Here is a 16,946-nt window from a genome sequence, read left to right on the forward strand (position 1 = left end):
ATAATCATCGACCATTTTTTAAATTAAATATTCCTTTTGGGAACGACATAAAAAGTTGAAGATTAAAAGAATAAATTTATAAATGGTTAAGAATAGAAATGACTCTTAAAACCAAAATACGTGTTTCTTAATAATTCTTCTTTTCAATTCCTTTTGTCAATTCTTCTAGTAAGCAAATTTAATATTCGAAATCGTTTTGAGCATGTTTGTAAAGTAAATTCCCTAGCAAAATTCATCTCCAAAAAGTAGTGACAACATTTCTGAAGTAGTTAGTAGTTACAACACTTTAAAAAAAAAGTAGTTGTAGCTGCAGTTACTTTCGTTGATCACAACAAATCCATATCTCTGGGGGTATTGAATAGGAGATAGATCGATCTCTGGTGCAGATGAAAATTATAGTCTGTGGATGAATAAATAGATGAATGAATGGCGATGCAATGTCTTCGATTCACCCTCAGGGAAGTTTCCCAGACCACCGTCGTCAGGGAAGTTTCCCAACTGCACAATGGGCCAATATTCCATTGTGCAGTTCAGTGTGACGCAAATTAAGTACCTACCAAATCAAACCTGTTCACTGGTTTGAGCCAATCACATAAGTGTTAAGTTAGGGACACTCGCTTCCGATCCTCGTCGAGGAAAATAGAGAATCCGATATGAGTTTTTCGTGAGAGAATATGTTTCATCAATCAAGTTCTGAATCCTTGATTGCGGTCAGATGAGCATGAATAGCATAAAGTGAGAATTACCCTTAAGAATACGCAGACAACAGTGAAAAATGGTTCAGAACTTTATACTCTTATGAAATATAATGATACATTTGACATTGGAAATTCAGGTAAAGAAATGTAAAAGAAAAACTGTCTAATAGTCGGCAGTGTTTTGTTCTTGGAAAACAAACTAGAGGACCATTTCAGTAGAAATGTAAACAATAACAAACTCGAGCTGTATGCCTGCTCTAGTTCCTGTTAGAGAGTTTGCAGCTGCTTACTACATGTTATTCTGCTAGGCGATATTTTCAAACAAGTACCATAAGATCCAGCGCATGAAATGGGCCGGATACATTGTAAGAATGAACGATGACAGAACAACTAAAAGAATCTTTTTGGCAAGGCCAACTGGTGTTACTGGAGTTACCAACATGAAAAAGAGGCAGACCCCGACTGAGATGGGCGGATTGCCTCCAAAGGGACTTTACCACAATCAAGGTCAGAGACTGGAAAGCCGTGGCACGCAGAAGAAAGGACTGGTGCAGTCTTCTTGAGAAGGCCAGGGTCCACCTACGACTGTCGAGCTACTGATGATGATGACATTTTCAAACGAATAATTTTGTTTTCAATAAAATAAATAAATTAAATAATTTCTAAGCTCAAATCTGGCATATTTCATAAGATATTAATATTATTAAGTAATCCTGGTGAGTTTGAAGTGAAAATTTGTTTAAGTTATTTAGAGATATATTGTTAAAAAAGGTGACATGGTTGCTAGATTTTGAATAACTCGCTTTTTTAGCAATCTTGGTATGGCCTCTTTCCATAAGTTTATTACTATTTTTTTCTTGTTGCAAGCTGTGTCCCTTCTTACGTTAGTGTTAACACTTTTAGCATTATAAACACAAGCATTGTTAGAATTGTAAACACAAGTAATAAGTAATTAAATACATTGTTTGCAAGAATCTCAAAACACAATGATGCCAAATGATCTTGAAATACAACGGAAACAGTAACCCGGAAATTTAGGCAGTACCGAGCTTGCAGCGTTCCCTAGTGTAGAAAACACCATTCATTGAACGGTTCCGGTGACAGGAAAGTTTAGTAAAAGTTGAAGTATTTATATTTTGACCACAAGCTGCGTGTTAAGTTGTGTACTGTTTTCATGTTTTCCCTTCGGCTGCTGTCTGCGTAAAGTTCAAACTTGTGGACGAAACTAAAATTATGGCTGCTGTCGTAGGGAAATTACTGCGAAATGACTTAATACGAATAAAAAATAGTTTACCATCCCGCAAGGTAATTAGTGGTATTGATGACTGTATGAATGTTTTCTATTTATTGAAATACCTCACCGGTTATAAACTTAGCAGTGACCTTGTCGATCTTCGAGTCCAAAAATCGCATATATCGTTTACTTTCTCGTTGAAAAGTTTTGATTAGCTCTATATTCTTAATTTATAATAATAGGATATTATCTGTATCCATAAATATTATGCTATCCGAATGTGTAATTGTTAACTATGGAATTCTTTTGTTTCTAACAGTGAAGTGTAATTACATAACCTCATTCACGTAACTAATTCTATTATTAGATCGTTTTACCTTATTAAATTTTTAATATAGGTAAATCAATCGGATTTCAAATAAATTTCAACTAGATATTCTGAAAGGGTTTTAATTTTTTTTCATCGTCAATTGTGTTTAATTCATAAAGATATTCAAAGTGTTCAACAGGATAATTTCACAGATTTAGCTGATATTAAATCAGCTATTAACTTTTATTCACTTTACGTTAAAACCTTTTACAGTATATGCAACTTATCGCCCAAAGAATGGAATTTTTGTGTGAAATAATTCTAGTTACAGTAATTGTACAACCAGTTATGGAATTACCCATTATGTTTTGCTCTAGACAATAAAAATATTTGGAAGATTATCGCATGGGTCCAAAATTGTTTTAACGTGGAATTAAAATTATTTTAGGTTCAATGATCTGATTCATGAAATGATTATGATTACCATCATGAAATGATTATCAATGGTCTCCTAGACCAGGTATCAATTAATGTTAATGGAGCATAAAGGGTTGACCTTGGATAATTTTATGTTTTTGTCATAAAATAGCTCTAAAAAATAGCATATTTCATCATAATTGTGAATTGTAAATACCCATTCTTTATAACATTTCAATTCAATAGATTTTGTTAACTTTTAATGCTTAGTTTAGTGACTAATTTATGGTAAATAAGTAGCATTTAACTTTTTTTTTTTCTGTTAAGAGCTTTGATTGCAATTTTTATTAACATACAAAAATCAACTTTTATTTTGTATTCTTGAAGTTTTTTTTAATCTACCAGAGGCATGAAAACTGACCATTAAAATTGTTCACAGACTAGTAAAATTAGTTTGGACCAGTAACTAAATTTTCTGAACTTCTATTTCCAAGAATGAAGTAAACGTTAAGAGTAAAATTTGAAACTACTATTGGACAAGTCACTATGTAGATATTTTTTTTTAAAAATTCTTCCAGGCACTGGACAGTTTTGAATTATCTTAGTATCTACCAGTATGATAATATTATCCTATATTTTTAAAAATGTTAAATAAGAATGCTTTATGTTCTCTTAATATGCTCTATGTATGCTTTTGTCAGTTAATTTTATTTTTTATCTATATGTATTTATTTTTTTTATGTATATACAAATTGAATTATTATAAATTTGACTTCCTATAAATTTTTCAAGTTAGTGCTTGTGTACCAATATAATATTCTTAGTATAATTATTCAATAACTTCATATCTTAATTTTAGAATTATAATAGCTTAAGAATTATGTCAAAGAAATGGTGTTTAAGCAATTATGTAGTAGACATCCATGTGGCAGAATTTTTGCGAACTTTCTGCAACGATTCTCTCTAGTACTAATATATATATATATATATATATACAGTGCAGAACCTCTTATCCGGAAAACCAGATAGCCGGAATGAAATTCGGAACCGGAAATTAATTTTCTTCCATTAAAAATTTTTTTTTTTCCTGCAAGATTTTGAGCTCATTTTGTTATTTAGAGCGTACGACGTATTGAGTTGACAAAAGAACTGATTCAGAGGACGGATCAAAAGACGTTCGTAGACAAATCTCACATAAGAACAAATAGCTTATGTATGTTATTAATGTTAATAATAACATATATAAGCCTGTATATAATTTTTATTTCTTAATTTCTTTCCTTATTTAAACTTAAGTGTATTATTATTTATAATTTTTTATTATTTCTAAAACTATTTCAAAATAATTTTTTAGTTTCGTTTTATAAACATTAAAAAACGTCATTTTGTAGCGATTCAGAAAACCGGAAAAATCAGTTATCCGGAATCGCGATGGTCCCGATCGTTCTGGATAATCGGTTCTCTACTGTATATTACTAATTTCAAGTAACAGAAGTGTTTCCTGTTAACAAAAAGAAATTTAGGAAAAAAGCATTCATGTACAGAATAGAATACATATTCTGATATTTTTGGCAATATTGTCCTGTTCTAAAATTTTTTTGTGTAGTTTACTTTTTAAAATTTTATGGATTTTTTTTAAGTCTCCAAGCATTGTAAAAAAAAAAAAAAAAAAAAGTCATGAGCATTTCTTCCATCTCTCATCTGAAAGGCATTTTTTGAAAATAGTTCTGCAGAAAGGGAAAAAAAAATCTCTGCGGAAAAAAAAAATCTTTCCCGAAAATTCTGCACATAAAAAAATAAAAATTTTTTGCTTCTCAAATAAAAAATCTTTCTGCAAGAACTCTGTACCTAATGTTCTGCTACAATGTCGCTGTGTCGCCACGATTCTGCCACAGGGGTAGGCATTCTTTAGAAAATGAACTAAAAGTTTCTACTCTTCTAAAGAAGATATTTACATATTTGAGCTCTGGGTTTACTTTTTTACAGCTTGTAAGTGAACATATTCTGTTCATATAGCTATCAGTCTAGTTTACAGATCTAAAGAAATATCTTTTGCACAAGATTGTGTGCCAAGGCATATTCCGGTCAAGCACTTTATCGGATAACCATACTGGTCTATATCAATTTTATTAATGACTAATTATTAACTATAGACTTTAAACTACATATTAATGCAATTTATTCTTAACTATGCTTCAAAATATTTTTGTTATGCCATTGACAAATCTATATATATATATTTTTCTTTTCAGTTTTCAAATATTCCTCACTTCAATCCTGGAAGCAAAAAGGTGATTAATAAGTTAAATTAAAATTATTGTTTAACTGTAACAATGTTTATTTAGATATTGCAAATTTTATTCCCCTGAATTTATAAATTGTTTATTTGATCAGTTGTGAAAGTTTCATAAAATTAAATTATATTTATCATTAAATAAACATTCATTGATAATTTAAATGGTGAGATTTGATGGCTTACAATATGAGGGTATGCCTTTGAAATCTTTTATATTTAAAAAATCTTGAATATCTTGAAATCTTGAATATTTAAAAAAAAAAAAAATTGTTGATACTGTATGGTTATGTTTTTATAATAAAATAGACATTTTTGTATGCATCATCATCGGCACAACTGCCCATAGTGGGCTTTGGCCTACTCCAGAAGATTTCTTAGCACAGTGATCTTTTTCTCATGAGCTTTGCAGTTCAATACTCTAATGGTTTTACAATCATTACGGTATTGTATTAGTTCTGTAGAAATTTCCTCTTCAATACTGTCATAAATGAGTTGAGAAATCTTTCTTATCCAAAGGATTATCTTGGTCTTTTCCTGTTAGTTTCATAAGCATAGGTCAGAACTGGGCTTATAGTAGTTTTGTACCTTAGCATTTATAGTAGTTTTGTACTGTCATTTACAATTACAATTGTTTTTCAAACCCTATTACTTTTTTTTATATTATGTATTATGCTATAAATATTAGGGTTCATGCTAACATAGTGACTTATGTCACCCAGTCATTAACTACAAATTTGTCCTTGTGGCAAAATTAAATTCAAATTTTATTACCTCTCTATTTCAGATTATCGAATAACAGTTTTCGTGTTCTGGTATATTTGTTAATCAAGTCTATAGCATAATTTGGATATTTTTTTTAAAATAAAGCTTAACTTTTATCTCCATATACTTCTGATTTTCCAGCTTTTAAAGTTAGTATGGTTTTTATGAATTTTTATAACAAGTTTAATTCTAAAATTGCTTTATCTTAAAATTTTATAAATTTTTTATTGTATTTAAGTTTAATTTACAGTGAGTTGGCTAAATTTTAGTTTGAGATTGTTGTTACCTAATATTGTAAAAATACAGGTTATACAAAAAGGTAAATATAGGTTACTGGCAGATTGGATCCGTTGAGACTACATATTGAGAGTATCTTGATTGTTGGATACCATTACTGCATAACTTAATTGATGCACTCTAAATTATTTTATTAATGCATTTTAATCAAGTTTTTTTTAAAATAACATTTGACAGGTTAAAAAAAAAAACGTTAATTAAAAGTTCAGGATGATAAAAAAGATCTCAAAAACTATTTTTAAATTTTGTAAAATCAGATTTAAGTATTTTTTACTTTTTATATGTTTGGTAGAAAAAGCTACATTTGCTTGTAATTTATCTATATTTAAATGCTTATTTATATTTCAGTTTCTTATGGTATCTGGCCTAGCTATCGCTGGGGCTGCTGGAGTAGCGTTAGCTTTGAAAGAAACTGTTTCAGCTGGTGAAGTGGTTGTTCATCCTCCAAAGCATCCTTGGAGCCATAGTGGCCCTTTAAGTTCATTAGATCATGCTAGGTATGAAATTCTCAAGATTTATAACTATAGAAGTTTACAAGTTGTCCAATAGTATTATTTCAAGACAATTTAGAACAATGTTTACCAAACGTTTAAAGCTATTTAACATGTTCTTGCTGTCTTGCAATGTTATAGAAGACAGTGTAAAAAGGGTATCCTTTTATTGACCAAGGACATTAATCAATGTTATTATTATTTTGATAATGAATTTAAATCTTTAAACACATAAATTATTTAAATTTAATTATATAAATTTTAAATTTAATATATAATTACATAGCTGCCAACTGTCCTGATTAAATTGTATTTATTCCAGTTTTTTAACCTAATTCCGTAAATACAATTTTAGGTCAAAATGTTCTGATATTCTTGACATTCTAGGACTCAATGGTTCAAGGGGTAACCTCAGATATGCTAATTAATTTATGCACATGGTATTTTAAGTTTCTAGTTCAGACACAAGAGTGTATTTTCTCTAAATAAACATACTATTTTTTTTGACTGATTTAGATTTTTGTCCCCCCAAAAATGGGGGGTAGCTCCAAGTTGGGAAATATGGCACATATAGTTAAGCTAGAAGAGCGGTTTAAAGTTTGGATCCCTAATTATTAATTTTAGTTTTTGGTTATCTTGCTATATCTCCGAAACTAATGAAGGGAATCAAAAAAATTTTGCACACAATTACAAAATTCATTTATTCAACTATATTACCAGGTAGAAAATAATTTATAATTTTTTTGTTTTTGTTTTGAAGTGTTGTTTCATCGCTTTAATACAAGACATCTTATTCAGAAGGTTAGTAAGCAAGTATTTATTCATCGTTGCTGTTTTTTTCCTGTAGCTGTTGCCATCCAACATATAATAAAATATTTATAATCATCTCATTAATCGATTCATGAATCGATTAATAATACTACAGAGTATCCCCCCCAGTGTCAGAGAATTATACTCTGAAACAACATAATATTTTACATAAAATTTTGAATATTACTCTATTTACATCATTGAAAATAATATTTTATACTAAACAACCTTGCTTAGCTAATAATGTTAATAACTAACATAAGTTGCCAGTTTTGCTGGAAAGTGTACATGTCTTCCAGACTTAGTCACAATTTTGTCGGGTTCCTTGGGAGAATGATTTTTTTCTGTATGTAAAGATTTGGAAATTCCAGGTTTTACAACCCGTAAGTTTGATTCAACCTTCTCTGTAGTAGGAATCAAATATGCTGGCTTTACACGGTCTATGGACACAGTAGATTGCCTGCCATTTAGTTGAATTGTAAGGTTTTTAGCTGATCGCTTCAAAACCTTATGTGGACCTGTATAGGGTTGACATAAGGGAGGTTTTACACAATCCACTCTTAAAAACACGTGAGAACAAGTGCTTAGTGAGGGATTAACGTAAAATGTAGTTCGTCCATGAGCAGATGTTGCAATTGGATTCAATTCACGCATGGTGTTTCTAAGACGATCAACAAAAATATCATCACATAGTGGAATGATGGATGTTTCTAGCATGTCGCTTGGAAGTTGAAGAGTTGTTCCGTATACCAGTTCGGCACACGATGCGTTGATATCCTCCTTTACAGCAGTACGGATTCCTAAAAGGACTACTGGAAGTACTTCTGTCCACTGTGAGTTTTCATGCGCTTTTATTGATGATTTTAAGTGGCGATGAAATCTTTCCACAATGCCATTTGAAATGGGATGGTATGCTGTCGTACGAATTCGGCTTGTTCCTAACATTCCGGAAAACTCACGATATAAAGATGATATTTTTGTTGATCGTCTTAGAAACACCATGCGTGAATTGAATCCATTTGCAACATCTGCTCATGGACGAACTACATTTTACGTCATAATACGTCACATTTTACCCTTCAAAATTTTTTCACTATGATTAAACTGTAGTATTATTAATCGATTCATGAATCGATTAATGAGATGATTATAAATATTTTATTATATGTTGGATGGCAACAGCTACAGGAAAAAAAGAACAGCAACGATGAATAAATACTTGCTTACTAACCTTCTGAATAAGATGTCTTGTATTAAAGCGATGAAACAACACTTCAATGGTGACCCGGACGTGATTAATATGTCGTCGACAAATGCATAAATATTAGGTAAATCTCTAGTGACTTCTTCAATAAATCTTTGGAATGTAGCTGCTGCGTTGCACAGTCCGAACTGCATGCGTGTACTTTCGAATAGTCCAAAAGGTGTACAAATGGCTGTTTTATGAATGTCATCAGGGTTAATTGGAATCTGGTGATAGGCCTTTACTAAGTCAATGTGACTGAAAATTTTGGCGCCATGCAGTTCAGATGTGAAATCAGCTACACAAGGAATGGGATATTTTTCCTTCACTGTTTGTGCATTTAGTGCCCTAAAATCACCAACTGGCCTCCACTCCAGTGTTCCCTTTTTTGGGACCATGTGAAGTGGGGATGCATAATTACTTCTAGATGGTCTTATGTGCCCTAATTCCATCATTTTTTTAAATTCTGATTTTGCAATTTTTAGTCTATCCGGAGCTAATCTGCGAGGTCTTGCTACTACTGGAGGACCTACCGTATTTATAAAATGAAGGGTGTTATGTTTTACGGGTTGATTGGGATCCGGTAATTTAGTAATTGAGGGAAATTCTGCTAAAAGTGAATGAATCACGGAATCACCTGATATTGTTTTAACTGAATGCAAAATTGTTTCCTTAACATGACCTTTTGTTTTAAATTTAGTCGTCAAATCTCTTAGACATTTATTGCGTAAATCTGGCACTAAAGCAAAAGAGTGAAGGAAATCGGCACCTAAAATTGGCGTCGTAATATTAGCAATAAAAAATGACCAAGAAAAAATTCGTCTTAATCCGAAATCTAAAGAAAGTGTTTTTTGTCCATAAACATTAATTGGTGTAGAATTAGCAGCGAAAACTGTTTGCAGAGGATTATTTCTTTTTTGAATATAATTTGCCGGGAGAATGGACACGTCGGATCCAGTATCGACCAGAAATGATAAGTTTGTTGTCCGGTCTCGAATGAACAGGCGACGCGATGTTTGTGGCAAAGAACATGTCGTTTATTCTTCGCCAACTCCGTTTTCCCGAAACTTACATGGCATAACGCATTTTCCTGGTTTACATTTGTTTCCAAAATTGCGATGGTACCAGCAAACAGATGAATCTCGTTTTTTAACACTACTACTTCTGTTCCTGCGATAAGGAGAACGAGAGCGAGAAATTTCAAGTTTGTCAATTCTTTCATTTAATTTTTTTATTTGGCGAAGTAATTTCTCTTCCATTGAATTTGAATCGTTTTCAGTTATAGAGTGGGTTTCCATGGGAACTGGCGTGACTTCTAATATCTTATCGGAAATGTCGGCTGCTTTTTCTAAAGTTAAATCTGAAACAGCTGCTAAAATCGTTTGTACTGATGTTGGCAAACGCTGCAAAAATAATTCTAACATAAGCTTTTCAGGGACTTTTAATGTTTCTGCACGACGTTTCATAATCCTTAATAGTTCGGAAGGCTTCCTGTTACCCAGTTCTTCACCAGACAAAAGTTGGCGAATTTCTTGTTGCGATGACTCGCCTGATCTAACAATTAATTCTGTTTTTAAATTATTGTAAGGATCTGTAGCATCAGGATTCATTAAAATATCTCGTACAATCGATGCAATCTCTGGCAGTAATTGAGAAACAATGTAATTATATTTGGTTATAGATTCTGTTATAGGTTTGGGAGATGCCAATCTAAACGTGCTTTCACACATAATAAACCAAAGAGCAGGATCTAATCTGTTATATAGTGGTATTTGTACAGCACTTACCTCAGACATGGCGAAAGAAGTCTGAATGGCGTCACCAGATTTTTTTTTCATTTTTTTTTTCCAAACTAAGATCAGAATCAAACTAAACAAAATTCTTGATGGGTATAATTAATATCAATTCAAATCGTCCGCATAGTCACCATTGAAGTGTTGTTTCATCGCTTTAATACAAGACATCTTATTCAGAAGGTTAGTAAGCAAGTATTTATTCATCGTTGCTGTTCTTTTTTTCCTGTAGCTGTTGCCATCCAACATATAATAAAATATTTATAATCATCTCATTAATCGATTCATGAATCGATTAATAATACTACAGTTTAATCATAGTAAAAAAATTTTGAAGGGTAAATCATACAAATTTTTATATCATTTTGAAGAATCTAATTTTATGTGTCAAAATACAGAATTTGCACAAAATCAGTCGAATAATTCCTGAGAAAGCGTATTTTTAATTTGAAAAGTAGTAATTTTATTTTTTTCTCCTAGTTCATTTTCTTTGCCTTTTATTTTTTTCTTTAAAAGACTGAAACAAAAGTATTTTTATTTTTTGACTTCAGAATTTTTAAATTTTTTAAATTTAAAAATGAATCTAAAATTTTTTGAACTCAAAATTAAAAAACTTGTCTCCTAAAAATAATCGTTACGTAAGGAACATAAAAGTATGTGCCCTTGTATGACTTAAAATTATGTATGACCTATCTATGAATTGCATTTTTTAAATAATAATTTATGTAGGTAAAATCTATAATTATGTGGAAATATTATCTTATTTAATGAAAACTTAATTAATATCATTTCAATATTCTATAACAATTTGAGCTCTGTATAATGACTTGTTTAAATCTATTAATGATATCATACGTAGATTCTTTGAGAAAGAAATTTAAAAAGAACTAGTTAATAAAAATAAATTATGTGCTTAAATTTGATACTTTTCGTTAATAAACCTCGTTATAAACCTTCATTTGTTAATAAACCTGTTGTGCGTAAATAAGTCTTCTTGTTTTTTTTATTTTAATCTATTTTTTTCCTCTTCCTAACAATCGGAAACCTGATTTTACTTAATTTCAAACGTTCTAATAAATTATATTCCTTGCAATAATGTTTTTAAAACTTATTTTTAAACGTATATATATTTTATAATGTGTGAAGTATTGCAATTGTACATTATTTTTTTTAGCATACGTAGAGGGTATGAAGTTTACAAGCAAGTTTGTGCAGCCTGTCACAGTATGAAATATCTAAGGTACAGAGAATTAGTTGGCGTATCGCACACTGAAGATGAAGCTAAGGCTGAAGCTGAGGAGGTTTCTATATAAAGATATTAAATTATTTTAAGTAATATTTTTTTCTGAAGCAGTGATTCAATTTTGTTTTTCATTTTTTTTTAGATCATGGTAACAGATGGACCGAATGATGAAGGAGAAATGTTTCAAAGACCTGGTAAACTTTTTGATGCTTTCCCAAGTCCATATTCTAATGAAGAACAGGCTAGGGCAGCCAACAATGGAGCCTATCCTCCTGATCTCAGTCTGATAACAAGTGCACGCCATGGTGGGGAGGTATAATTTTTAAAAGCTTCATTTTCTTTTCTGCAAAATGTTTCGTATTAGATAATAATTTTAGTGTTCTTCAGTTATTTTAAATTTTTTACATTTTATAGTATAATTGCTGACTAGTTAGAATAGAGTTGTTTTCATTCAGTATGGTATCAAGAGTATTTTAATTCTACTTTCTTCTGAAAGAATAATTTTTTTCCTGTATTTACTAAATTTTCAGAAACAAAAATCATGAAAATTTAGATTCTTCAAAGCTTCTATTAGAGAGAGAATTTTTTTTTTTTGTCCCTATATATGTATTTATTTTTGTTTTGTTCATACGCTGCACAAAGTTGATATTATTTGAATCTACTGATATTTTTTTTAATGAGATAATTTATAAAGGTTGTGATTTTTTTAGAAGTCTGATTTCTTTAATATTGAAGATTTTATCTAAAGAAATAATGAAAGGATAAATTAATATAAATTATCATTTAATGTTCAAAATAGTTGTAATATTGTTTTTAAATAGCACTAAGCATTATCAATATATTTCATCTAAGATTTGATAAGTAAATGTTAAAAAAAAAGTCTGATTTTTAAAAAAAATCAGGATTTTTGCTAACACTATAGAAAAAAGGAACAGTTTTCAGGACTGATTAAAAAGAAATTACTCTAGTTCAGCGTGCATATTTTTGACATAAATTACTTTACCTGCCACTGTGTAATGATTCCATTGTTAGAGGGGGGGGGGGAAAGAAAGGTGTGATATTTATGTGTTTCTTTCATGTGTATTTTTTTATTAGTTTAATAAACTACTTCAACTTATGCATTGCTTTTTTGATTAATATTGTAAAAAATGTATAAGTAGCCCTTGAAAGTTTTAAATATTTGAAGTTAGATATTTTCTGTAAAATTAAGTATAATTTTTAATATCGGATGTTACGAAAGCTGGATAATATATCTTTGTTGCTCATTTGAATGTATAGAGTCAAAATTTGTTTAATGTTTTTAATTTTGACCTAGGATTATGTATTTGCTCTGTTAACTGGATATTGTGACGCTCCTGCTGGCTTTGAATTAGGCGATGGGCAATATTACAATCCATATTTTCCTGGAGGAGCTATTGGAATGGCCCAAGCATTATATAATGAAATAATAGAGTATTCTGATGGAACTCCTGCTACTCTTAGTCAACTGGCTAAAGATGTCTGTACATTTTTAAAGTGGGCTGCAGAACCAGAACATGATACTAGGAAAAGGATGTTTATTAAAGTAAATTTGCTACTTTGCTTTTACAATACTTAATTTCATAGCTGCCAACTGTTCAGAATTTTCCAGATTCATTCCTTATTTTTAAATAAAATCTGAAAATCCGATATTTTTATTTAAAAAAATCTGAATTTTCGTAAAATTGCTGTATTTATACAGTAGGGAACCGATTATCTGGAACGATCGGGACAATCGTTATTCCGGATAACTGATTTTTCCGGTTTTCTGAGTCGCTACAAAAAGTCGTTTTCTTTATTGTTAAACTCAACTAAAAAAAAAAATATTAGGAAATCTTGAAAAAATGAAGTAATACACTAATGATTATTTCCAAAATGATGCTAGGGTAAACATCTTTCAAAAAAGAAAGAAAAATCCTAAAATCTTATAAGGAAAAAAAATTTTTTTTGAAAAAAATAGCTGGAAAATTTATCGAATTTCGTTCCGGTTTTTTGGTTTTCCGGTTTTCTGATTTCCAGATAACGGGTTTTGTACTGTACTTTTAAACCAATTCCTTGCTCTGATTGCTGATTCCTGTGATGATTGTTTAGAAGTAATTTTTAGTAGCTTTTTTATTGGGAAACATTATTCCAATATCTACTGCTGATCAATTTCACTATATTGAATCCTAAACTTCTACTGAGATATGTTATTTTTTTAAAACTGCATTGTAGTATTTAAACATTACAAAAACACTTGCATCAGAAATATTTGTTTATGATGCAGATTATTATTTACCCGTGTTTTATAATTTGGAGAAGAATAATTATATTGTAATGGATAAAAGTTGTTTTTAAACTATTATACTGTTATTCCTAATTATAAGGTTAATATATTGATATTAAATATATTTTTCTTAATGTTCTTAGTTAATAATTAAATTTTTGTTTTACTCTAATTGGTTAGGGGACCTCAAAAAGTACAGGAAGTGAGAAATAATTTATAGCTTTTTTAAAGAAATCATCACAACTTTTGTCTTAAAAAATTGAAATGTTTAAACATACATTGATAAAGGCTTTTATCATATTTTTTGTTATTTTTCTAATTTTAGTAAAAAATTATATTTTAAGTATTATTAATTGCATGGAAATTTTAAAAAAAAAAATACAATTTCATGTTTATTGATCAGTATATGTCTTACACAGAAATTTTCTTTTTTAAAGCAGTAAATTATAAGAAAGAAATCATAATGAAGGAGATATATCTTCAGGCAATAATAACAATTCATGAAAGAAATATGGTTTTAATTTTTTTTAAAAAAGGCTACTGTTAGTATGAATGAAAATTTTAATTTCTGCAGTAAAAAGAGTATTATTAAAAAAAAAAAAATCAAATTTAATTATCAAAATATTTATAATTTTCTTTAAAATTTATTAAATTAAAAAAATCAGCGCTGCCAAAATCAATTATTTTATTTTATATTCATTTAATTTTTAAATCTAAGAACATGTCTGATTTAAAATTTTTTTTTAATTTTGTGACAAAATTACTCAAATTCTTGCATCACCAAAGAGAACAAATATTGCTTCATTAAGCATTCTAAATTTTATAACTTTCTACTGTACTTTAAAATATTGAAATGTTTAAAAATACATTGATAAATGCTTTTATAATATTTTTTGTTATTTTTCTAATTTTAGTAAAAAAATTATAATTTAAGTATTATTAATGGCATGGAAATTTTAAAAAAAAATGCAATTTCATGTTTATAGATCAATATATGTCTTACACAGAAATTTTCTTTTTTAAAGCAGTAAATTATAAGAAAGAAATCATAATGAAGGAGATATATCTTCAGGCAATAATAACAATTCATGAAAGAAATATGGTTTTAATTTTTTTTAAAAAAGGCTACTGTTAGTATGAATGGAAATTTTAATTTCTGCAGTAAAAAAAGTAATAAATAAAAAAAAAATTATCAAAATATTTATGATTTTCTTTAAAATTTATTAAATTAAAAAAATCAGTGCTGCCAAAATCAGTTATTTTATTTTATATTCATTTAATTTTTAAATCTAAGAACATGTCTGATTTAAAATTTTTTTTAAATTTGTGACAAAATTACTCAAATTCTTGCATCACCAAAGAGAACAAATATTGCTTCATTAAGCATTCTAAATTTTATAACTTTCCACTGTACTTTGAAATATTAAAATGTTTGATAAATGCTTTTTTTGCATTGATAAATGCTTCTATCATAATTTTTTTTTATTTTTCAAACTTTAATAAAAAGTTATATTTTGAGTATTATTAATTAAATGGAAACTTTTTTTAAAATACAACTTGATGTTTATGGCTCAATATCTTACACAGAAATTTTTTTTTTCTACACAGAAATTTAAAAAAATGATAGATGTAGAGAGCCGTGAATAAATTTATTTGTGTGTAGCGCCTTGTGTTTTTCAATGTTATTCTTTATTATTATTTCTTTTAAACATTTTGAGACGTAATATTTGCATATATGTTACAAACACCAAGAACATAGTGTGTCTAAGCTAATTTATTTCTAATTATGATTTAATTTCTTTCTTTTAGGTTGCTTTAGTGTTATCTGTACTGACAGGAATTTCATTTTACTTCAAAAGACTAAAGTGGGCTCCTCTCAAGACACGGAAAATCGTCTTTAAAGAGAAGAAATAAATCTAATGCAATCTATTACTCACCAATGAATTTTTATTTATGAATTAGTTAAAGCTTTCTCATCTTTAAATAGATACAGATAGGATTACCCTAGAACATCACTTTAAAATTTTAATGTGATCCTATGTAATTACCCTCGAAGAATTAAACTGTTTGTTGTCTAATTTCTTGACTGGGCTGTAAAATTTTGTCCTCTCTGCATTAAAGCTATTTTGTAACATATGTTGATAATTTTTAATTAGTTCATATCTATCTTTCTATCATGTATTAATATTACATGAGTTGCCCTTGATTGAATGAAGCAAGCAGAAAAAAATTTTCATATTGAAAATATGTATAGCAAAAGTAGTAAAATTTGTTGGCAAATATTTGCTCAAATTAATATTGCATGATGTAATACTAGGCTTACAATGTAATGTGTTTCTTAGATCTAAAGACAACCAACAAAAATCAAAATTTCTTTTCTGAAATTTTTTTTAAAATGTTTAAACTAAATTGAACAGTAAATGATTAATTTCCAATAAAGTGAATCAATAAAGTCTTTCTTGGTTTTATTTCAGACATATTTCATTCATTGATATATTTAATTAAATATTTCAGTTATCAACAAATAAAAGGTGTAATTATCCGAGTGCAATTTCTAAAGTTAGTTCCTTATATTTTTAGGAGTACTAATACTGTTTTTAGGAAGACTAACACTAATATGCTGATAATATTTTAAAGGTTAAACACTTGTCTATTTTTCTACATAATCAGCAAATCAGTTGACATTTTTATAGCTGCTGTGATATTTTTCATATGCTACTGTTTTATTTTTTTATATATCCGTCGTTGAACAGCCGACCCAATTTTGGGTTTACGACTACTAATGTTCAACTCCGTAGCATTGTAATTTTGAACCAATCCAGAAGACAAGGAAACTCGTTAATCAGTACTCCCAGAGATATTGATTTGTTATGGGAGCATGCAAGATTTGCAACTTTTGCTGCAAAACGATTGAAAGTAACTTCATTCAAATATCAACTAAAATCTTAACAATATTGTTATTAGTCATAATTTTGTTTATTTTTTTTGTCAAAACAGTTATTTTCATTTAAGTTTAAAAAACATCTAAAAAAATAAAATGCATCTCTTTTTGATCCATTAAGCAAAAC

The 16,946-nt window shown here is 29.0% G+C and overlaps 2 protein-coding genes across 3 annotated transcripts; one reads left to right on the plus strand and one right to left on the minus strand.

The window, feature by feature from the left end:
* The first annotated feature begins 1,752 nt into the window (after nt 1-1,752).
* On the plus strand, nt 1,753-16,333 carry Cyt-c1 (Cytochrome c1). Of its 2 annotated transcripts, XM_016067197.4 has the most exons (7): nt 1,753-2,003; nt 4,912-4,950; nt 6,363-6,511; nt 11,526-11,652; nt 11,737-11,907; nt 12,910-13,158; nt 15,688-16,333. In XM_016067197.4, exons 1-7 carry the CDS (start codon nt 1,932-1,934, stop codon nt 15,790-15,792), a joined length of 912 nt encoding a protein of 303 aa, XP_015922683.1. In that variant the 5' UTR covers nt 1,753-1,931; the 3' UTR covers nt 15,793-16,333. The 2 variants fall into 2 exon arrangements, with proteins under 2 accessions (XP_015922683.1, XP_042910514.1); XM_043054580.3 differs by lacking the exon at nt 4,912-4,950 and having other exon boundaries at nt 1,849-2,003.
* LOC147806485 (uncharacterized) lies at nt 9,596-10,354 on the minus strand. The gene has a single exon (XM_087149369.1). It carries the CDS (start codon nt 10,352-10,354, stop codon nt 9,596-9,598), a length of 759 nt encoding a protein of 252 aa, XP_087005495.1.
* Nucleotides 16,334-16,946: the final 613 nt, after the last annotated feature.

The sequence above is a fragment of the Parasteatoda tepidariorum genome, chromosome 8 (assembly GCF_982258835.1).
Source record: "Parasteatoda tepidariorum strain Cologne lab strain chromosome 8, Ptep-v5.0, whole genome shotgun sequence".
NCBI classification, from domain to species: domain Eukaryota; kingdom Metazoa; phylum Arthropoda; class Arachnida; order Araneae; family Theridiidae; genus Parasteatoda; species Parasteatoda tepidariorum.